The sequence below is a fragment of the Heloderma suspectum genome, chromosome 6 (genome assembly GCF_057233095.1).
Source record: "Heloderma suspectum isolate Gila_16-S chromosome 6, 16-S_ref, whole genome shotgun sequence".
NCBI lineage: Eukaryota > Metazoa > Chordata > Lepidosauria > Squamata > Helodermatidae > Heloderma > Heloderma suspectum.
The window spans coordinates 96381514-96405859 of NC_139463.1; the positions used below are offsets into that span (position 1 = coordinate 96381514).

The following is a 24346-nucleotide window of genomic DNA, read 5'->3' on the forward strand; positions in this document are numbered from 1 at the left end:
TGTATTTTTAAATGATTTTTTTAAAGGAAAAGTGCTCCAAGGATTGGGGAGGTTTTTGGGTGACAACCGGGATGCTAGCCTGTCAGTGCTGAGCACAGCTGGCTGCCGTTTCAAACTTGCAGGACCATTTTCTTTGGAGCCCATCCCTGGAGAGGAATGTTTCTTTGGAAGGAACACGGTGAGGGTGCTTCCAGAGTGGCTTTGCTGTTCAAAAAATATTACAGGTATCTTCACACACATGCAGACAGGGCATCACACCCTTTTACTCTGGATTAATAAATTTGGAATAATGACCATCCTGCCTGGTTCCTTCAAATTATTGGCACAGATCAGAACCCTCACATCACCTATACTGGCCGTATCTCAAACTTCTGAAAGGAACTGGAGAAGTGGAATCTGTTTCAGAAGAGTAGCCATGTTAATCTGTCATGGTGGCCAAAACAATGAGACCTGTGGCACCTTAAAGGATAACAAATGTGTTTTCTGTGGCAGGAGCATGTATGTATACATACATACATAGGCAAAAGCCTACTACATCAGATGTATGTGTTAGTCTTTAAAGCACCACAGGGTTCTTAGGGCGCAATCCTATGCATATTTAGACAGATAAAAAGTCCTACAACTCCCAGCATTCCCCAGTCAGCATGTAGAATTTTTTCTGTCTAAACATGCACAGGATTGCATTTAGTTGCTCTTTTTTCCAAATAGGGTTTTTGTTTCCTCTCTTTCATCTGGTGGAGAACAATTCAGTGTGTAGAGATGCCCCCACCCCCCAGTCCAGAGTGTTAAATAGTAGTTTTTATGTCACTAACAGCCCCCAGTGGTTAATTTTAAGAACTGATGACGTGAAAAGGCTTTAAAATGTGTGGTCACCCCACCCCAGAACAATGGTGATGACTGTGGCAGGCAAAGTGCCAGTTCCATCTTAACTGTTCCCAGCATCACCTCCAGCTTCTTCAGGCCCCTTGGGCAAGACAACCTCAGTGGGAAACCCTCCCTTAACAAGTTGGCCTTCTCACCGCCACTGTCACCAGCTGCTCTTTCTCCTCATCCTCTTTCTCATTATTGCTACCACCTGCTTGCTTGACAAGCAGATGGCCCGGGTGCAAGTAGGCTGTGGCATCTGCTGCTCCTCCTTCTCACCGCCACCATTGTCTGGGCCAGAGCAAGAGGCAGGTGACCCATCAGGTTGCAATGGTGAAGAGGGCGACCACCCCCAGGGGGCTCTTGTCAATGGGCCCATGCTTGGGTGTGGACCCTCAGCAGGTGCCTGACCATGCCAACCCTTCATGCTGGCTCTGACTGTATCCCCTTGTGTGTGCGTGAGCCTCAGGGAGGCCCCAAAGGGCCCATGCCCAACTACACTACTCACTCATGGGCAGTTGTTATGACTTCAGAGATAGGAGGCAGACCACCATATTCCTCCCTCATGGAACCACTTTACTAGGGACAAAATGGCTGATGACCAAAGAGACAGAGGGTGCTTCCAGGTGGAGTTTCCTAGTGCTAACAAACAGAAACCATGGTGCGGTATTCCATTTTTTCTTTCTGAATGGATTTTCTGTGGTAAGAGAAAAGGCGAAAGGAGCCATGGGTTATGAGCTGAAGATGTCGGCGTCTGGACCCTCCTATAAAATTCTGTGAACAAGACAGGGCGACGGTGCCATCAGAGCATCATCTGGAAGCACCCTGATTGGATAAGAGGGAAAGAGGGGCAGGTGTTGCGCCTCTTGGCTATTGGGGTTCTGAAGGCAAATGGGAGAGAACTCCTGCACATCTATCAAGGTTTCTCCCTCCCCACAAGGAAATAAAGGCCTCAAAATGGAAGCAGCAGCTCCTTTCTCCTCAGACCAGATTCCCCACCTTGGTGCATCCAGGTGTGTTGAACTGCAACTCCCATAATTCCCAGCTGGCATGGGAATTATGGGAGTTTCAGTTCAACACTTCTGGAGGGCACCAGGGTTGGAGAAGTCCGAGTTCAACCATTATAACTGAGTCCAAGCATTCCACAAATGGCCCATGATCATCTGGGCCCTAGGGTTTCTCCTTGCTGTGAATCCTCTGATGTTGCACCAGTGACCGTTTGTTCGCACACCTCCGTCCGCACTCAGTGCAGTGATGTGGCCTGTCACCCAAGTGAGTCCTCTGGTGCTTTGTGAGGTGGGACGAGTCCACAAACTGTTTCCCACACTGAGGGCAGGCGTATGGCTTCTCCCCTGAATGAATCCTTCGGTGCACTGTCAGGTGCCCACGCTGGCCAAAGCACTTCCCACACTCATTGCAGCGATGCCGTTTCTCACCTGTGTGGGTCCTCTGGTGCACGGCCAGTGCCGACGGCCACCGGAATCCTTTCCCACACTGGCCGCACAAGTAGGCGCTGTCGCGGCTGACAGCCCCCGGATGGGTCCGCAGCCCTTCAGCTCCCATAAACCTCTCCTCATACTCTTCTTGTTGGAAGGGCTCCTCAGCTCCAACTGGGGCCCTCTTGTGCACTGCCAGGGCAGAGAATCCAGACGTTACTCCACAGCTCACAGCTCCCAGAGAGAAAAGAAAATTGGCAGCCCGATACCAGTACACGAGAGGAAAGAAACAAAAAGATGCAACAGAATGTTTATTGTAAGAAAGACCTCTCCCTGCTCACAAAATGTACAGACTTCTTAGTCTTGCGACCACACTTGAAATATTATGTACACTTCTGGACACCACACCTCAAAAAGGAATGCCTCCTCACCCATATCATCTTAAGACTCTACCTTGATTCAGGTATTCAGTTTTAAAATCACGTACAGCAGGAACTCCAGCCTCCTGGCTGAATCTGGCCTGCAGGGCACCCCAATCCGGCACAGACAGCCTCTTGGTGTTCTTCCAGGGGCTTAGGCTCCAAGCCACACCCCTGGAGTAACCCCCTTGGAGGGCATCCCCACACTGCTATCTCCGATCTGAGATCAGAGATACATGGGATAACAGTGGGGGTGAGGAGGTGGCGAGACTCGCCTGTGTCAGAGGGAGTGGCCGCTCTTCCCCATGCAGGTGAATCCTGACACCTCTCATCCCTGATCTGAGATTGAGGATAGCAGTCAGAATGTGGGGTGGCCTTGGTCCCTTTCTCTGTGCTGGGAGGAAGGCCAGTTCCATGCCTCCTTCCAGCACAAAGAGAAAAAAAGAATGTGTGTGAAATCACAGGGGAGTGTATCATGAGGTGGGGCCATCCCACCCGATATCATCCGGCCCATGGTGGGCCTGGTGGGGGGCAATCTTCCCCTTCCACACCAAAACAGTTCTGCACCCCTGATATACAGGGAACTCCATCCCCACCCGCTCCACTCCCAATCTCCCCAGCAGAGGAAATGTGCAGAGGTCTGCAGAAGAAATGTGAATGTGATTACAAGCTCTGTGCGATCAGGAACCCTGATAAGGCAGGGTTCCCAACTGCATGGAGCTTTGTAATCACATTCATTTGGACACACTTACACTTTCACTGCAAAGCTTCCCCATCAACATGGGGAGGTTGGGGGTGGAGGAGGCAGGGATGGAGCGATTTTACACGATTGTAGAACTGAACACCTGAATAGGTCTTAAAGACTATGAAGGTATCCTGACTGCAACATCCAGTTAGCCTTTTCCACCATTCCTATTCCCCACCCCCCACACCACCAATCTGCTTTTTGTAACATCTTGCCTGATAAAGAGATCTGGAAATCTCGAAAACCTGCACATTTTTTTGTGATCTGCACATTTTTAGTTGGCCTTAAAAACGTTTTACACTATATAGATTATGCAATATTTTTCATGGCCAACACAGCTGCCTTTGTTTTCCAAAATGATCAAGGGGCTGGAGCAACTCCCTTATGCGGAAAAATTACAACATTTGGGACCTTTTAGCTTAGGGGAAAAAAGGCAAGTAAGGGGAGGCTTAACCAGGATGTATAAAATTATGTATGGTGTGGAGAAAGTGGATAGGGAGGCATTTTTCTCCCTCTCTCATAATACTAGAGTCCTCTCATAATACTAGAAGGTTATGCAAGGAAGCTGAATGGTGAGAGATTCAGAACAGACAAAAGAAAGGACTTTTCCACGCAACATATAGTTAAATTGTGGAATTTGCTGCCGTTGGATGTAGTGAGCTGCCAACTTGGATGGCTTTAAAAGGGGATTAGACAAATTCATGGAGGATAAGGCTATCAATAATACTAGTCCCAATGGCTATACATTACCTCTGGCATCAGAGGCAGTATGCCTCTCAATACCAGTTGCTGGGGGACACAAGTGCTGTTTCCCTCATGTCCTGCTTGTGGGCTTTCCCACAAGTGTCTGGTTGGCCACTGTGGGAACAGAATGCTGGAATAAATAGGCCTCTGGTCTGATCCAGCATGGCTGTTTCTTACATTTTTATGTGTTACACTCATGCTAGACCCTGTCCAGTATCAGTAGTGCAGTATCTCATCTCCAGATGAAATGTGGAGATAGCTATGCTGCAGGGGGAATAGCTATACTCATTGATGTTTTAGGAAGGTGTCTTACACAGACTCATGCCATGGATCCATCTAACTCAGTATTGCCTATATCAGGGATTGGGCACCTGTGTCCCTCCAGATGTTGATGGACTCCAGTTCCATCAGCCCCAACTGTCCTGTTCTAGGGTCCCCTTAAGGTTCACAGGGAAAGCTGGTAGTATCTGATCACAGTCAGAATAAGGCAAGAAGAAAATTGGACCCAGAATAGCTCTAAGTGAGTCCTGCTGGCTCAAACTCTCTCCTACTATGACAATAGGAGGATGTTGTCTCAGCAGGGATCTCAAGCCAACTGAAGCCTTATGGAGGCTGACAAGACCTCCGGTGTGGTCAGGTCTGCCCTTCCTGGATGAGCTGACTGGACTGTAAAGAGCCGTCACCTGGTTTTGTAGCCTGAGACTTCTGCGAGGCTGGGGAGACGGAGGGTCTGCTGGAGACTGATCTAGCAAGTTCAGGAAGGAGGCAAGACTTGGTGATTTGTAGCACAGTTTCTTAGCCACTAGGGCTACTCCTACCTGAAACAAATTTTGGGATGCCTCCAGTGTAAAGAGCACCATGCTTACCTGCCCCCACAGAAGGACCTTGCCTCCCAGAGCTGCCAGAGCCTCCTTCATCCGCCGATGAGTCCCATGTCACCTCTGTGTCAGAAGAGCCTATACCAGAAAAGGGGTTCAATGTAGTTCAACCCAAAAAGGCCAAAGAAAACAAGAAATAACATTAGAGCAGCCTTCCCCAACCTCCAGATATGTTGGGCTGTCTGGAGCATGCTGGGAGTTGTAGCCCCACGAATCTGGAGGACATCTGGTAGGGGAAGGCTATATTAGAGGGTGGGGTGGGATGTTCAGTCACTGGAATGAAGCGCCTGCTATTCCCAGTTCTCTCTTGGAATATCCCCATACATCTAGGTAGAAGGAATTGTTTGGGTATCTCCTTCAGAGATGGATGTATAATGGCTGTGGTATGGTGATACAATTATTGGGATTTGTTTTTTCCTGAGGCAGATAACTGTTTCAAGTCACAGGTTAATTGTTGAGGGACAGGGGGAGCAAGTATTCTTCACAATGTTTCTCTTTAAGGTTGTACCCTATGCATGTCTAAACATGCTGGCTGAGGGATGTGGGGAGTTGTAGGACTTATTTCTGTGCAGACATGCATAGGATTGCAGCCTAATGCCATTCTCAATTCCCTGGAAAAAAATCTAGAGCTTGAACCTTATGGGTTGGGATTAATACTTGGGTTTAATACCTAGTAAGCTACCCAGAACTATGAAGGCTCAGTTCCCAGACAGTGCGGAAGCAGCAGCAGAAAAACATGGGGGGGTTACAAGTGGAAGACAATGATGTCAGCTCCCACCCCAGAGGTAAATGTCTGTGAATGAGGCAAGGCGATAGCACAATAAAAGTCTCATTATCTGGAACCACTGTGAGGCACAGAAAGGAACAGGGCATCCTGACCAGAACATGGTATCCCCCTCCTGTTTTGGATTACAATTTCCATCAGTGCCAGGCAGAATGGACAGTGGTCAGGGATGTTGGGAGTTGTAGTCCAACACATCTGGAAGACACCACATTGGGGAAGGCTGGAGTAAGGATTAGGGATGTCTGAGGATTTTATTTCAGTTTGCAAAACATGCAAAAATAGCCCAGTTTGCAACCCCAAATGTGAATGCGAATAAGTGCATATTCTCTGAAAATATTCGCAAAGTCACGAACTTGCATTTACATTCACAAAATGCACAACTTTTGAAAAACGCACAGCTGTAAAAATGCACAACTTTTGAAAAATGCAAATTTCCCCCATTGGTACAAACCGAAAAATAGGTCACAAACGAAAACTAGAGCAAGCTGAGCTTTGAACTACAGTTTGGAGAATTCCAGTGAGCTCAAACATCCCTTGTTCTCCCATCCCCAGTGAGGATATGCGTGAATGGGACCTTCTTTTCTAAGCCGAATTGCCCCCTAATTGGGGAGGGAAGGCGAAAGGAGGAGAAAGAAGGGGAGAAAGAGAGAAAGGGGAGAGGCAAAAGGGGGAAGAGAGTCAGTGGGAAGGGGGAAAGGTGACGGGGAGATAGAGAGAGAAAAGTGGAGAGAGGTAAGTAGAGAACGAGAGAAAGGAGGAATGGGTGGCAGTGAGAGAGACAGATGGAGAGATAGAAAAGGGTTACCAGAAAGAAAATGCGTGGCTGCCCACTATTAGCTTTGGTCCTGTCCGCTGCCAACTCGGCCCCGCCTACTACAACATGTGGCCTCCAAGAGACTTCCCCCAAGGGAACCTGACCCTAAGCATAAAAAAGGTTCCCTCTGCAGGCCTACCGCATCGAGACTCCCAAACTTGTGCCCCTGACTGCCAGGATCTTGCACTGGAGGACTTGCACTCTCAAATTGGTTCCTGTCATGGAGAGCCAAGGCCCCACCCCCACCCTGAAAACCAGGAAGCAGAGTTCTGAACCAGGACACCACAAGAAATATGGTACTGCTGTTCCAGGATATGCTACAGCGAAAACCATTGCTGCAGATGCACCTACAAACAAGTGTATGAACACAGTTATGCCCTAAACTCTTAATACGGGAGGGAAATTATGACTTGATAGGTGTAACTGAAACTTGGTGGGATGACTCCCATGACTGGAATACAGCAATTGAAGGATATAACTTGTTCAGAAGGAACAGAAAGGGAGGTGGAGTTGCACTATATGTTAAAAATACATATCTCTGCACAGAGATACAGGAGGATGGGCTTTGTATCCCCATCGTGAGCATCTGGGTTAAAATAAATGGAGCAAAGAATAAAAGGAACCTGGTGGTCGGAGTCTACTCCCGGCCACCCAATCAAGGAGAAGATGAGGATGAAACTTTTGAAAAGCAAATTGCCAATGTTTCAAGGAAGCAAGATGTAGTAGTAATGGGGGGCTTCAATTTCCCCGATATTTGTTGGGAGACAAATTCTGCAAAACATGGCCCCTCCAGGAAATTCCTGACTTGTGTTGCTGATAGCATCCACAGAAAGTGGAGGAAGGAACTAGAGGATCGCCTATCCTTGACTTGATCCTAACCAACAGAGATGATTTAGTGGATAAAGTAGCAGTTACGGGAACTCTGGGGGAAAGTGACCATGTTGTACTTGAGTTCTTGGTTCTAAAAGAAGCAAAAGCCGAGCGTAGCCAAACATGTGCCCTGGATTTTAGGAAAGCCAATTTTAATAAACTCAAAGCAATGATACATGGCAAGTGCCTCTAACGAGAAAAGGAGTCCAAGATGGGTGGGAGTTTTTAAGAAAGGAAATTCTAAAGGCACAATTACAAACAATTCCAACAAGAAAAAAAGGTGGAAAACAACAGAAGAAGCCAAAGCTTAGAGATGACCTGAAAATGAAAAAGGACACATATAGGAAGTGGAAGGAAGGCCAAGCTACAAAGGAAGAGTGCAGGCAGGTAGCACAGAATTGCAGGGATGGCATCAGGAAGGCTAAAGCTGAGAACAAGCTGAGGTTAGCGAGGGATGCTAAAAGCAACAAAAAGGTTTTCTTCAGATACGTGCATAGTAAAAGATAGAGGAAAGAAATGGTGGCTCAACATTAAATAAGGATGGCAAAATGATAACAGATGACAAAGAAAAGGCAGAGGTGCTCAATTCCTACTTCAGTTCAGTCTTTGTCAGGGTGGACACTGAGCCCATAGAATCCCAGAGTAGTTCTGATTCTGAGGAAGAGCAGTCGCTCCTGGGAGGGGAGCGCGCTCCTCTTTCCCAGGGCCAACAGCTGACGGAGAATCCTCCCACCAACATTCCTAGCTTAGATAGCAGTCCAGGGAGTAACGGAGCGCGGATAGCAGACTTGGTGGACGCGCGACGCAGACGCAGAGAGTGGCGCCAGATGGAGGGCGCGGAAAGGAGGCATAGTGCCCGGTTGGCGCACAAACAACGGCTGCGCCCAGAGGATCCAAGGGAAAAGGGGAGGGACTCCCCCTGGTCCTTAAGTTCACGGGTCTGCCAGTAATTCCCTTTCAAACGGGGACCAACTGTTCCAACTTAGAGCATAGGTACTGTGCTGCTCAGATCTAGTTGCAAACAGTATAGTTGTTAAGTTGTAAAAGAAGAATAAAGCTTTGAAAGGAATTCCTCTGTATGTGTCTGGACTTGGCTACTGGATTAGACTGAGAGAGGCCTCCAAGGAGCCCTTTACAGCCTTCTCCCGAAAGAGGGTCTATGACCCCCCTGGCAAAGGCAAAGTACAGGCTGAAGGGGCAGGATTGCAGCTTGAGATTGCTAGGCATATGGTCAAGGAACACCTAATTACTTTGAATGAGTTCAAATCTCCAGGGCCAAGTTAACTACATCCTAGAGTAATAAAGGAACTGGCAGAAGAGCTCTCAGAACCGCTGTCTATTCTCTTTGAGAAATCATGGAGGACGGGTGAAATGCCAGATGACTGGAGGAGGGCTAATGTTGTCCCTATCTTCAAAAAGAGCAAAAAGGAGGAACCTGGGAACTACAGACCAGTCAGTCTGACATCAACCCCTCGGAAAATTCTGGAGCAGATTATAAAGCGATCAGTATGTAAGCACCTTGAAAACAATGCAGTGATTACTTAAAGCCAACATGGATTTGTCAAGAACAAATCCTGCCAAACTAATCCGATCTCATTTTTTGATCAGGTAGCCTCCCTCGTGGACTGTGGGAATACTGTGGACATAATATATCTCGACTTCAGCAAAGCTTTAGACAAAGTGCCCCATGATATCCTGATTAGCAAACTAGCTCAAAGTGGACTAGACGAAACAACTATCAGGTGGATCCACAGTTGGCTACAGTATTGGACTCAAATCTTCTCAAACTGGGGAGAGGTAATGAGCAGGGTACTGCAGGGCTCAGTCCTGGGCCCAGTGATCTTCAACATTTTTATTAATGACTTAGATGAGGAGGTGCAGGGAATGCTTATCAGATTTGCAGATGACACAAAATTGGGCGGGATAGCTAATACCTTGGAAGACCGAAACAGAATTCAAAGTGATCTTGATAGACTGAAACGCTGGGCAGAAAACAACAGAATGACATTTAATAGGGATAAATGCCAAGTTCTGCACCTAGGAAAAAGAAACCAAATGCACAGTTACAAGATGGGGGATACTTGGCTCAACAATACTACAAGCAAGAAGGATCTTGGAACTGTTGTAGATCACAAGCTGAATATGAGCCAACAATGTGATGTGGCTGCGAAAAAGGCAAATGCTATTTTGAGGCTGCATTAATGGAAGTATAGCTTCCAAATCACATGAAGTACTAGTTCCCCTCTACTCAGCACTCGTTAGGCCTCATCTGGAGTACTGTGTCCAGTTCTGGGCACTGCGCTTTAAGAAGGATACAGCCAAACTGGAGAGGGTTCAGAGGAGGGCAACAAAGATGATCAAGGGACTGGAAACAAAGCCCTATGAGGAGAGACTGAAAGAACTGGGCATGTTTAGCCTTGAGAAGACTGAGGGGAGATAGGATAGCGCTCTTCAAACCCTTGAAAGTTTGTCACAGAGAGGAAGGCCAGAATCCCTTCTCCATCATCCCAGAGTGCAGGACACGGAATAATAGGCTCAAGTTACAGGAAGCCAGATTCCAGCTGAACATCAGGATAAACTTCCTGGCTGTTAGAGCAATTCGACAATGGAACCAACTACCTAGGGAGGTGGTGGGCTCTCCCACGCTGGAGGCATTCAAGATGAAACTAGACAGCCATCTGACAGGGATGCTTTCTTAGATTCCTGCACTGAGCAGGGGATTGGACTCGATGGTCTTATAGGCCCCTTCCAACCCTACTATTCTATGTTTCTATGATAATCCAGCCTTCCCCAACTCAGCGCCCTCCAGGTGTGTTGGACTAAAACTCCCATCGTCATCAGCCATCATGGCCAGTGCCTGGCTGGGGATGATGGCATTGTAGTCCAACTCATCTGGAGGGTGCCGGATTGGGGAAGACTACACTAATCTCATACAGATTAGTGGGGAGAATTCAGGGGTATGGCCAGACCTGGATTTTGGGACAGGTGAATTAAGACCAGGCAACAACCTGCATCTCTGGGCTTCTGGATTTCCATGCTTGGAGGCAGGGACATGCTACTCAACTATCCACTCAACAGCTGGAACAACAGTACGATCACTTCATCGTCGCTTGTAAAGCCGGCAGCACTGATCTACACGGTCAACATTGCACTGACACTTGTTACTTGACTTTTAAAAAACAGAAATGTGGGGAAATTTACAACATTAGTGCCTGTTAAACAAGATGGGGCTGTTCACACAACATGCTAACCCATACTCAGTGGTTGAGTGTAAGTTATTTTGAACCATGGGTTGTTTGTTGAACCGTAGGTTAGTGTATTTTCTAAACGCAGCACATTTTCCGCAGGGTGGGTTATCGTGTTTTCTGAATGCAGACAGGGTGGCTTGTTAACCATGCAGTGTGGCTTGTTAACCACCCTGAACAACCCAACAACAAACCATGGGTTCTCAAGGTGGTTTGTTCAAGAAAATAAGCCACACTGCATGGTTAACAAGCTACCCTGGCTGTGTTCAGACAACACACTAACCCACGGTTCAGCAAACAACCCACGGTTCAACAAACAACCCACACTCAACCACCAAGTGTGTGTTAGCGTGTTGTATGAACAGCCTCATTGTACGCGAGAGTGACTTTGAGTGATTATGATCTGACCTACAGGTGCAAATGTACTGCCTTCTAGGATAGGGATAAAAGCACGTGTGAAAATTATGCATCAAAGTTGTGAAAAAGATGAAAGATGCAATTTTTAAAAGTGATATTAAAAAGTGGAAGAAACAGAGAGGGAATTCATAATTCTCTTGGGGCACCATTTGATCTTGGGCCAGCCCTGGAGATGGCAGAAATTTGAGCCAACCCTCCACAAAATTCTACTTACATCTAGCTAGGCTGATTTTAAAAGTTGGAAGGATTATGGAGGGGGGAGCCCATCAGGATATGGAAAGAAGAGGAAGTACCCAGCTTCATTGTGGGATCTGCTCTGGTTCCTTTCTCAAGTCCTTGATAAGAATGACAGCCCAGCACAAATCACCCCTGATAAGGAAGGCAGGAGGCTTTCTGTGTGAATTTGCCATACTTCGTCCAACCAAGGCCATAGAGAAGGGAAAAGATAACAAACCAACATCTGTTCATCCTTTTCTCTCACCTGCCCCCCTCAGCTGTGCCCCTCCTCCACCTGTGTGTTTGGAAGAAGGCAATTCATTTTTTCATTAAATTTAATTTTTAATTTAAAATTTTAATGTGTGTGTTTTTAATTTCCATGCTGACCTCTGCAGCAGTAGCTACTTAGCAAGCTAGGAAAGATTTTTGTGGGTTAGTAACTTTTGTGGGCTCATTTACAAGGCTGATGTTTATCATCGGTGGGTAGATGATAGATAGACAGACAGATCCATCCATGTGCATGGGGCTTTACAAAGTATAAACAGACAGCTCCCTTTTCTCAAGGATCTTAGCATCTAAGCCTGTATCTCAAAGGCAGTGACTACTTACCCAGAGAGCTGCTGGCATCCCCCCCACCTGCCCGCTTGACCTCCCTGCAGAAGATCCTCTGCCCGGTGTCCAACGGAGCCAGCTCTGCTGTTGGGGAATCCACCACCACATCCTTGAATGGCCCTGACACCTGAAATGGGAGGGAGGGACCTGTTCAGTCCAAAGGGACAGGGCTGGTACAGGCAGTGGGGCAGGGGGGTTTCTCCAAGTTCTGGCAGAGATTCCCTGGAACAGCTGAGGGAGCAAGGAACTTCCTTTCGCTTTGGGACACAGTTGGATACACTTGTGAGAGTTAACATGATTATCAGTCCTGTGCTCATGGCAGCCAGGAAGGGTGTGCGTGAGTTCTGTTTTTAAAAGACTTAAGGATTTTAGGCTTCCCTCATCACCACTTCTTCTTCTGTAGCACCTGCAGATAAGTAGAAGCAGCATTTTGTTTGGCACAATCTTGCAACCCCATAAAATCTCCCTTGCGAAAGCTAACATAAGGTGCCAAAGATGTGGGCCCTTTATTGTCTGGCACTGATGTCTTACCACCACCAGTCTGTTCCTACTGCAAACCTTGGAGACTGAGCACTGGGTTTCAAGGACACCATCTAGGCTGCACTACCAGCCCACTTAAGCATCCAGTCAGCTGATGCCAAGGGCTAATCCCAGCCCACCAGGCCCTATAAAGCCCGGCAGATTGAGCTCTGGGCTTCAGTGGTGCCATCTAGCAGGGTGCAGTACCACCTTGCTTGAGCATCCAGTCGGCTGACCCTGAAGACCAATCCCAGCCAGCCAGGCCCTATAAAGCCCTATCCTCAGAGTTTATTGCTTGGTTGGAGCAACTTGTCTCTGGTCTGAGGACTCCGGCAACCAGTCCCTGATTGCTGCACTAGATCCTGACCCCTGCCTCTTGTCATTTCTGATCCTCATTTCTTGCTCTGGAACTTGACCCATGCCTCATTTGGACCACACACATGCTTCTGGCCCACATAGGCTGACAGCCAACTGCCCAGGGGCCACAACCTAACTGCCTGGCCCCTAAATTGGCAGGGAAGGGCCTGTTCTGTGCAGAGAGACAGGGCTCATAAGGGGAGGGGGCTGCACGAAATACTGTCAATAATTCCCTGGAACAGCTGAGGGAGCAAAGGACCTCGAGGCAGAGTTGGATACACTCGCTGAAGTCGTGACAGCTTGGCAGATTTATTATTGTTGCTGCTGCTTGTACACAGAATCTGACATTCGCTGCACACATAACAAGAGTGCTACATGGAAGACGTTTTTCTGTAGGCTTTTCCAGAAGTGAACCTGCCACAATGCAAGGCAAAGCAGCTGCCTCAAGGGAGGAAGATTCTGGGTGGCCGCTAAGTGCAGCAGACGGATCTGACTCATAGGGGCTGGCACCATGTGCTCGGGCAACTCTTGCACCGCTCGACAAATGTTTGCGTGAGAGAATGTCCAGCGGACCGGGCCTTGTGCCGATTCCTGAGGTGGGGGGTTATTTAGATTATCCACCTCAGTCACCAAAATGTTTTGGCCCAATCCTGAGTACTTCACAGCATGAACGCTCAGAGGACAAGCAGCTGTGACTTCCCAGGATGCGGCCCTGGAGAACCCATGGGAATGATTGTCACCCAGGACTATCTACCTCAGAGGTGGGGAACTGCTTTTCTGTTGAGGACTGCATTCCCTCAGGAGTCATCTGCCAGGGCCTGCTTTCTGGTGATAGGCAGGGCTGAAGCTTGCGATGGACGGAGACAGAACCAAAAATGGAAGGGGCCTCACCTTTTCTCTCAGCCCTCCCTTCTCTCCCTCCCTCCCCCTCTTCCTCCTTGCCCCGGGAGCTGCCAGGGGAGGGACAGATTGCTCCTGCTGGAAGTCTGAACTGATTGCTTGCAAAAGAGCTTTCAAATTTAGGCTCAGGGTTACTCAGCTGATCTCCATGGAGTTTTCATGCTCATTCCTAATCCTCCCTCCCCTTTTATGTCTCATCTTAGACCAGGGGTGGACATTATGTAGCCCACAGGTTGCATGCGGCCCCTGCCATCACCTCCAAAATTCACAGTGGTGGTGGCAAAAAACTGGCCAAATGGGCAGCAAACCGCTATGGAATGCTACAACGGACAAATTGAACTTGTTTTCAAGCTAAATTTGGGCCACCGTAGAGTTCTAGTTCGTAGAGGCCGCGGTGGCTTAGTGGTTAAGACGCTGAACTGCAGACCGGAAGGTCGGCAGGACAGCAGTTCTAGACCCGAGTGCTGCGTGACGGAGTGAGCTCCTGTCTTCAGTCCCAGCTTCTGCCAACCTAGCAGTTCGAAAGCAAGAAATTGCAAGTAGATAAATAGATACCGCTTCGGCGGGAAAGGTAACAGCGCTCTGTGCAACTCGGTGTTCAGTCATGCCGGCCACGTGACCACGGAAGCGTCTTCGGTCAGCACTGGCTCTTCGGCTTAGAAACGGGGATGAGCACCACACCCTAGAGTCGGACACGACTGGTTGGGGACACCTTTACCTTTTACCTTTTAGAGTTCTGTAGTGGCTTGCCGCTGAAACATAGCAGCAAATTGGTGATTTGTTTGCCACCAAATTCTGTGGGGCCATGGCAAGAATGCAGCCTATGAGGGGGGGATAGCCCCCAGACCTCCCAAAGTTGCCCACCCCTGCCTTGGACTCTAAGGGCGCAATCCTATGCGTGTTTAGACAGAGAAAAGGCCTACAACTCCCAGCATGCCCCAGCTAGCATTGCTGGCTGAGGCATGCTGAGAGTTGTAGGCCTTTTCTCAGTCTAAACATGCATAGGATTGCACCCTAAGCCAGCGAAGGGGAACCTGAGGAGGTCCAGAGGCCGTTTTTCTGCCCCTGATACTCCACCCCCATGCTCCAAAAAATTGTGAAAAATTTTCCAATTGTGAAAAATTAATTTTTTAAAGAAGAAAATAGCATCCGTAGCTGCTATGAAGTGCCAAAAGAGTCAAAAGTAGCTTACTTGCAAGCTAAATTTGACCCTTTGGGTGCTCCATAGCCAGTACAGAGTCTGAAAAGGGTCACATTTAGCTTGCAAACAAGCTGAATATGTCCTTTTTGTCACTCCATAGAGCTACAGACACCATTTCTGGGGAGGGGGGCACAGGGAATGGCAGGGGCCGCAGGTTGCACATCCCTGCTCTAAGCCTTTGGATATGGATACCATTTGTTTCTGACTTTGCACGGGGCACTTAAAGCATTCTAAACTCTGGACAAATGAAAGAAATCATTCCAGCAGCCTTCCCGTGCCAGAATTGCGAAGCCCATGAAGTGGCTCTGCCAGTCGCCACATTTGTGTTTAGGAAGGTATTTCATACAAAGGGGAAAGAGGGATAGTTTGTCTCCAGTTGTTTCCCCTAACATAAAAAAGTCCTTCTGGGTTTAGATCAGCCATTTTAGGACAGCAGAAATTAAGAGGGAGGGAAGGGACCTTCTCACCTGTAGTACCCGCCTCTCTGCCTCCTGTTGCCTTGCCAGAAAATCCTCAGCCAGAGCCACTGCTTGGGCGCAAGTTTCAGGCATTTGTTCCCACACACAGCTCTGGATCTCCTCTGGCAAGAGGGTCAGGAATTGTTCCAGAATCAGCAGCTCCAGGATCTGTTCCTTGGTTCGGCTCTCCGGCCTCAGCCAGCGCCTGCAAAGTTCCCAAAGCTGCCTGCAAGCCTCCCGTGGCCCCCTTGCCTCCTGGTATCGGTACTGCCGGAAGTGCCGCCTCCGCTTCTCAGCTGCCATGGGTTCCCTCTTCAAGATGGCGGCTTTCACTTTCCCATAGTCCCTTCTGTCACTAGTGTCCAAACTGAGGTAGGCCTCTTGGGCATCCCCACCCAGGGCTGGCAAAAGCCGGGCTACCAGCTCTTCCTTTGGCCACTGACAGGCATGGGCCACATGCTCAAAGGAGGCCAGAAGGGCCAGCATGTCATCCCATGGTTCAAACTCTGTTGGCCATGCCTTCCTCCCTCCAAAATAACAGGGCTGTTCTGTCTCTTGGCCTTGGATTTCCCAGCCCTGGATCTCTCCTGCGTCTGGCTCCTCCTTCACCAATGGAGATGCCTTCCAACTTAACAACTTCCCAGCATGAAGGACACAAGAAGCCCCTCCTGTTTTCTCTGGGGCTTCTCCCACTGTGAGGCCTGCTGGTCTTTGGTCTTCCATTTTGACTCCTTGTAGCCTCAGTGGCACTTGGATTAGTGCCCGCAGCTCTGCCTTGGCCCCTGCCTCCATGGCCATCTTCTCTCTCATTGCACCACCTTCACTCTGTTCAGTTCCGCACTCTCACTTCCCAAAACTCCGACTGTCTGTCTGTCTCTCTCTCTCTAGCAAACAGAGGAGGAAATTTATTGTCCCTCTGGTTTGGTCAAATCATTCATTGAATGTGTAAAACAAGTCATTCATTGAGCGTGTGAGACAATCTGAGGGAGCCATGTAAGGATCACGGCTGCAACTTTTATTGAATTCACTGATTAGTCAAGTATAACATCTTTGGAAAAATTAGAAAGGTGCCCCTAAATCAGGCAGATTTCTAAGGCAAGGTTTTTTAAAACCATGGGTGGTAGACAGATACCATCATAGAAGAGGCATCCCCTCCCAACTGTTTTTCTAAGATGGTGCCTGCTGCGAAACATATGTGCATTATAAAAAAAAACAGATACTTTTTTTCTTTTTCAGCTAGTGTTTTATTGATATACGGATTTATGCAGATTTAATCAATTAAACCATCTATGATTCATCAGCTAACATCTATATATTAATATGGAGCACGAATGTTTGTTCACTCCATTTCAGCCCCTAAATATTATCCAATCAAGTTCAGAACTGTCTGAAATAAAAGCTGCCTGCCAATGCCTAGATTTGCAGAAAAATAATGGCTCCCCCCAAAATAAATTGACAGCTTTGCAATTAATTGTTAAAGTTTATAATAGAACACCACCTTTCCCTGCAACAGAGGAGGGGCAGGTCTCTCTGTGCTTTCATGTAATGGGAGGGGGTTTTTACTGGAAGGAGCGAAGCTTATTGGAATGAGGTGAATGAGCGGGACGGAGGTGGGTTGAAAAACCCCGTTTTCTATGGTGGGGGGGAGGCTTGCTTTAATGTAGTGGGAAGAGGTCATATTATTGGGGTGTTCACTGAAGGGAAGCTGATGTGGGACATAATTGGAAAGTTGAGAGAGGGAGAAAGGGAAAATCGGAGCCACCAGCCTCCGTTGCACCATCCATACGAAGTTGTGAAATCTCAAGATCGGGTATAAATGCTGATAACAAAGTTACTAAATCGTAAGTGACACACACATGGTTGCAAAAATTTTCGTAAGAGGTACAGCTAGTTTCTTCTAATCAAGTGATTGCCCTAACAGAATATGATGGTCTCTAGAAAAAGGGAGCAGAAGCAACCATTCCTCCTGAGATGGTGAAATACAGAAAGGCAACTGCATTGATTCAGGACCTCGCAGGTGAGAATTCTCTCTCTCTCTCTGAACATTAACAAAGTACATATTTAGATGGTGGTCCAACATGTTTAATTTCTGGGCTCCCAGCCAAACAAAGGAACCTTGGATACTGCTGCAGTCTTTTCAGGGGGATAGGGCCTCTAATAATGATCTCAGAACTCTTAACAAAATTATAATTTCTCCCCAGAGTAGTTTGAAGCATCCCCTTGGTGCTTCCTGAAATGGCTTGGACGATGAGGTATTTCTGAGTCCAGGATTGACTCCTGATGGAATCTGGGGTTACAATCGCTTCTGTCCATAGCAAACTATTTAAAGGGGAGTCTCTAAAGGATGTCTCTTCATCATTTTTAGGTGATCAAAAGATCTGATCTCCTGCCCACATTTTTGCAGGAAATACACAACTTTTCTGGGAGAAAAATTGACTCTGCACTGCACAGTCTAGAATCTCAAGCAACTGAAGGAGAAGGCAGAGCCTGGGATACCAAACCTATCTTTTTAGAAGTATATGTGGCTTGAAAATTAAGGGACAGCTGCTAGACACCACCTGGTCTTGATGGACTTGGGTCTGTCTCTTTCTCCCTCCTCTAGCTAAATATTTCCTTCTATGATACTGTGTTCTCCCATCATCTTCCAGATGCCTCTTTAACTCACCCCCAGCGTTGCCTCCAGCACAAGCTGCTGATTCTCCAACTGCAACACCCCCTCTCCATCACCAAAGAGGCGGAGCAGGAAGGAGCTTTGGCTACTTGCCTAAACCCTCTCATTCCCGTGCTCTATCATATTAACCCTTGGAACATCGCATTCATTGAAACATTGCCGGCAGAAAGAAGAAACCGGATCAGTGTTATGCTATACGGGAGCACTGCGTGGGCTCCTGTAACTTTAATGGTCATTCCATAAATTTTTTAGAAATTTTAAGGGAGAGGGAGTGAAACAGACTTGTCCTTTAGAGCTATAAATAGGCAAGGCCTGATTCTGGTTCCAAAATTAGGCACAGTGGTAATGGGCTTTGCGCATACAAGGCAGCTCTGTGCACGGGGCCGGCCCAACCATTAGGCAAAGTGAGGCAGCCACCTCAGGCAGCAGATGCTGAGGTGGGGGACCGAGAATGTTGGCATGATATTGAGGGACAGAGCTGTGTGTGCCTCCAAAGCTACCCTGCTGCCCTCAGGTGCAGTGAAGTATGTTGTCTTGTTGCCAATGTTGAAGTAAGATTGAATTACTAGTCCAGCTGGCTTTTGTATATGTAAGGGGGGGCACCATCTTGTTCTTTGGCTCAGGCAGCAATATGTCTTAGGATGGCCTTGTGCCCATGCATTTCATCACAAATCTAGCGAGCGGCACATAAACATGAATGTCCACTAGCAAGTGCCGTTATCGTTCATGTGGTATGTACCACACAATCGTGTTTATGCTCTGGAGGTCAAGGTTTGCTCCCTGGCACATCAAATCGAGGCCAAATATCTGAATTAGCCCCAGCCGTGCTGCATCCATGCAACCACACCCCACACAGCAATCACCATAATCGCGCAGGAACAAGGAATGCTTTTCCTGGAGCATCTATTGTATTTACCAGGTACAAAACACTGTCCTTTAAAGGTATGCAAAATGTGGCAATAGCTCCATAACCATAAGGGAACACTTTGCACAAGAAATGAGAAACAAATGTGTGTTTATTATGATAGTCACTGATTGTCTCAAAAAGTCATGATACCAATCTATGCAGCTATACACTCCAACTGTTCCTGCTTACTATGGACAATCCCTGCTTTCTGATCTCTGTCCCTGGTAAATCATTATCCTTATTTTGTTGGTGGGTAAAATCCTGGAAATTGTTGTTTTTTAAATGGTGGTGCAAACATTTCCCCTAAAATTTCCATTCTTCATGTTCCAGCTCTGGGGTTAAACCTTCAAGTCAGAGATGGATGTGCCTTCACTGTAGCGCACATGTATGGACATGCACAAGTGCATGAACGCTAAGGCACCATGCAGTGCACAAATTGTCATCAGGGTCAGGGTCATCCCCTGAGGAGAAAGTGAAAGTGTTAGACGTATGCAAGACAAGAGTGCACTTTTTTCCATCTGTGAAATGTTGGAAGGTATGATGCAGTGCCTAGATAAGTTCCCAGTGCGGAGTGCTCCTGTTTACAATGTGAGATAACCAGTAACATCCTTTTCGAGGCTACTCCATTCTATGCCATTCCCTCTACTTCCCGGTTTCCTGTTTTTTCCTCCAACAGATATTTTCCTAAAGAGTTAGGAAAGCCTGCTAATTCTTCCTTCTTGCATGTGGAGGGGGCCATTTTGGCAAAATAAGGGGTGCTTCCAGATGAGGCTTTAATAGTGCAATTACCCTGCCTCATTCATGGAATTTTACAAGAAGGGCGTGTGTGTCCAGATGTCTTTGTCTTTCATTTGTAACCCTCTTTGTTTTCCCACTGCTTTCTCCATCTTCTTTCTTACAGAAAATCCATCTTCTTACAATAGCTACACAATGCCTTTTGATTGATAGAGCTAGATGCAGTACGTCCAGAAGCACTGAAGGACTGGCACTCAGAACGAGTTTGCTGTCAGTATATAAGATGAAGATAATGGGCTGATGTATAATACATAGAAACTGCACATCTTTCTAGATAGGTTCCTGTTCTGATAGGGCATAATGTTTCTCCTCCTCCTCCATGCTTGTACTAGTCCTGGACACATTTAGGGCACAACCCTATGCATGTTTAGACAGAAATAAGTCCTACAATTCCCAGCATTCCCAGCCACCCAGCCAGGCAGTTGTAAGACTTATTTCTGTCTAAACATCCATAGGATTGCACCCTTAGTTTATTTATATCTAGCCTTTGTGCCAAAAATACTGCTCAAGGCAGCTAACAATAATGAAATATGGATTAAAAACAAATTCGTAATTAAAATATAACTTGAAAAGAGATCCATTAAAACACAATTAAAAACACAACAATAAAAGAAATAGCACCCAACTAATTGAAAATCTCTTCTGCAACAGACCAGCTTACATGCTAAAGGCCTGCCTGAACAAATACATGAAACAACATTACCCTCATTCACATACACATAACAGAAAGGAATAAGGAGTGCCTTGCAGGGGATACTCTTGGTCTGCTGGGGATTGCTTACATATATATATATATATACACACACACACACACACACACACATATATACACACACACACACACTGAGGTTTGCCTGCAAGCAATGCAGAGCATGGACGCATACAACTTGAAATTAAAAAGAGGTGCAAAACTGGGAAGTCCTTCCAAAATGGTGTGAGCAGAGGACGAGGGACTTGTCACATACCTGGCAGTGATGTAATACAGCACTGTCCAATCGGTGTCTGTGACACTGGGGAATTGGCGAAACCAGCATGATAGTCGCTCTTGTTGAAGCAAGCATGGCTTTCCCACCAACAGCAGCAACTAGCTAGGGTTCTACAGTGATTTATTTCTTTTCTCGCCACGCACGCCCTGCTGTTCTTGGGAAGTCTATGTTGTCGTTATTGTTATTTATATAGCACCATCTATGTCAGGGGTGTTGAGCCTCTTCCAGACTTAGGGCAGACTTCAGTTTCAGAGAAGCTCTTGGTAGGCCGCATTCCAGCGGTGAGCGGAGACATTTGGAGAACCCTGGAGGCCACATCTCGCCTGCAGGCCTAGGTTCCACCACACTGATCTGTGTGCATGACACTTGATAGAGTACAGGACTAGATCTCTATGGTTTTAGTGACTGAACTCTGTCATGTGCCAACAAGTCATTCTTTGACAATAAGAGTGCTTTCTGGGCCACCATCATTTGGGTGATTAATGATGGGCCCATGACCTGCCAGAGCAAAAGACAGTGCCTAGAAATGCCCTCTATGCGCATCATAGCCAAGACTAGCACATGCTATTTTGCTGCCTGAGGCAAAAAGCAAGCTGGTGGGGAGGCATATACAGAAGCTAACCACACTAGGAGCTGAATCTTACTTTAACACTGGCAATGAGACAGTGCCCTCCACCACCACACTGGAGGGCAGCAAGTCGTCTCATGGGGCCCAGGGCAGGCTGCATTGCATACACACAGCTTTGTCCTCCAACACCTTATTTGTTTGTTTGTTTGTTTATTTTATTAGTCGCCCTATAACTAAAAGCTCTCAGGGCAACACAATAAAAACTAAGATAAAATTCATGTTAAAAAACAGCACAATAAACAATCCATTAAATGTAGCAGAGGCCAGAAAAAGGCATAACAAGAAGCATGAAAAGTATAAAAACAAGACCACTCAAAACACAGCATCACAGCAGAGAACACTGCTCTCCCCACCGGAGCATCCGCTACCAGAGATGGCCACTTCATTCTACCTACTGGTAGGTCTGACTCTGAGCAGCTGCCAGAAATGGGTACTGATGATATGCAGCAGATATAAAATCCAGATGTGCCCCTTGTGAAAACTGTTCTTTCTCCTCATATCTGGGTTAAGAACCTGCAGTGAGACTGAGATCTCACTGAGCCCTGGCAGCCAGATACGGAACACAGTTAGCTTCCCACAAGCAAAACTTGAATGATATCTCCAGCTGGAAAGTCTAAACTGACTTGAGTTCAGTGGAGGCTGGTGGCTCCAATGTCAGTGTGATGGTGAATCTGCTCTGGGTTTCAGTCAGAACCAGTGATAACTCTAAAGAGCACCTTGGATAGCTGCTTTAAAGTTCTGACTGAAATCTGGTGGAGATTCACCACCCCACTGACAACGCAGCCACCAGCCTCCACTGCCTGAATTCCATTCAGATGTTTTCCCGTCAGCCAAAAGGGCAGCCCAAATGAACAGGGGGCTGGAACGCCTTCCCAAAGAAGAAAGACTACAATGTTAAGAGTGTTTTAGCTTAAGGGAAAAAAGGACTAAAGGTGTACTCCCATACTCAAGATATGCCAGCTGGAGGGCTATAGCTGGGGCACAGACTCTCAGGCCAAATCCGGCCTGCCTCGGGATCCTATAGAATATGGCAGAAACCCCACTGTGCTCGGGTCATGCCAGATATACCACCACCACAAAAGATGCCCTGTGCATCTTGTCAAATACACTGGTGGAAGAGACCACCGGAGCATCTGGTACACCGGAGAAGATGCACTAGCAAAATGGCTGACACAGGGCAGACACATGGGGAGAGTAGGGTGGACACAGGGAATGAGCACCCCTACACCATACCCTACATCCCTTCAAATTATGACTGCACTGACAGCACAATTTTACATTGATATTGGAGTTGACAGAAGGAATTCCCTTCATGCCCCACTTTGACTTCAGAGGAAGGGGAAAATAATTACAAAATCACCATCTTCCCAACAACTGACCTGCCCGCATCTCCACAGCAGAATATAAAATGTGGCACAAATCAGCACCCAATCACAGCACACAGACAACAGTATATCAACCAGCAGTGGGCAACCCGTGGTCCACCACAGCCATTTCTGGGTCCCCGCCTGGTCCCTGCTGTCGCTGCCACCCCCCACCCCTCAAATCCCAGCAATTCTGCTAGGAAGCAAGGTGTGGGGAGCGCATGCCTTGTTTCCCAGCAGAAAAAGACTCCCAACAGCCCACCAAACAGCCTCATTCTGCAGAGAGACATCCCACGCTCCCTGTTTCTCTGCAGAAAAGGTGATTCTGCTGGGAAACAGGCCTTATTTCCCACCAGAACTGCTGGGATTTCGGCTATGGCCGCCATTTTCACTGGCAGCAGGAGTGGGATGCAACCCACAGGTGTACAGGCGGAAGGGGAGTCCAGTGGGTCAAAAATGGCCCCCAGACCTCCTGAAGTTGCCCACCCCTGTTCTAGGAACTAGAGATTTGACTCAATTTTTGCATAGTGCCCAGTATTAATCTTAAATTGTAGTGTTTAATATTTGTTATTAAAAGTATATTTTGAAGTTGATGCTAACTTGGCTGTTTATTTGGACTGCCCAGGCCCTGTTCAATTAATTTTTATCATTTGAACGGTCCCTTTAACCACTGTTGACCTACACAGACTATTTGAGTCTAGCAGGGCCTTAAAAAAAAAAAGTGTGTTCCTTCTAGCTTCTTTTTTGGGGGGACAGGGGTGACAAGGGGAGAAATTAACAAAGTGTCCTGCAGCACCTGAATGACTAATACACTGACAGGGCTCAACCAACACAATAGCCCGCACTCAAAGGTTGAGTGTGGGTTGTCACTGAACCCTGGGCTTTTGTTGAAACATAGGTTATTGTGTTGTCTGAACCCAGTCAGTGTATTAGTGGCACTCAGAAATGGCACTCAAGTTGGCTAACAATGAAATGCAGATTAAAAACAAAATCTTAATTAAAACATAACATAAAAAGAAATAACCTATAAACACAACAATAAACTGCACCCAGCCAATTAAAACCCCTTCAGCAACAGATCAGGTTATATACCAAAGGCCTGTCTGGATTCATTATTTATACTACTACTACTACTACTACTACTAATAATAATTTTATTCTAATGCCTAGGAATTTATAATATTTTTTCCTGTTTTGGGATAAAGGAAGTTTGGGTAGAGTCAGTTTTCAAATGAGACCACTTCGCACCGCTTTGGCTTCTAAATCCATGCCGCCCCCTCCCCCCAAAACATTACAATGTATTTGAACCATTGCCAGAGGGGCAGCCGTGTTAGTCTGCAGCAGCAAAACCAACAAAAGAGTCTTGCGGCCCCCTAAAGACAAACCCATTTATTTCCGGCATAAGCTCTCGTCGCCACTGCATCTGACGAAGCGGGCAGCGTCCACAAAACCCTACGCCAGAATGAATGCCTTTGAAGAAAATGCCATTTAAAACCTCTGATTTGGGGGGAGGTCA

General features: G+C 47.1%; 1 protein-coding gene across 2 annotated transcripts; it reads right to left on the bottom strand.

Moving 5' to 3' along the window:
* Positions 1–728: 728 nt before the first annotated feature.
* LOC146341941 (zinc finger and SCAN domain-containing protein 23-like) lies at positions 729–18201 on the bottom strand. Of its 2 annotated transcripts, none has more exons than XM_084805282.1 (5): positions 18145–18190; positions 15489–16363; positions 12042–12171; positions 5075–5164; positions 729–2492 (listed from the first exon to the last, which is right to left on the bottom strand). In XM_084805282.1, exons 2-5 carry the CDS (start codon positions 16287–16289, stop codon positions 2035–2037), a joined length of 1479 nt encoding a protein of 492 aa, XP_084661408.1. In that variant the 5' UTR covers positions 16290–16363; positions 18145–18190; the 3' UTR covers positions 729–2034. The 2 variants fall into 2 exon arrangements, with proteins under 2 accessions (XP_084661408.1, XP_084661407.1); XM_084805281.1 differs by having other exon boundaries at positions 1551–2534; positions 18145–18201.
* Between the last annotated feature and the right edge of the window lie 6145 nt (positions 18202–24346).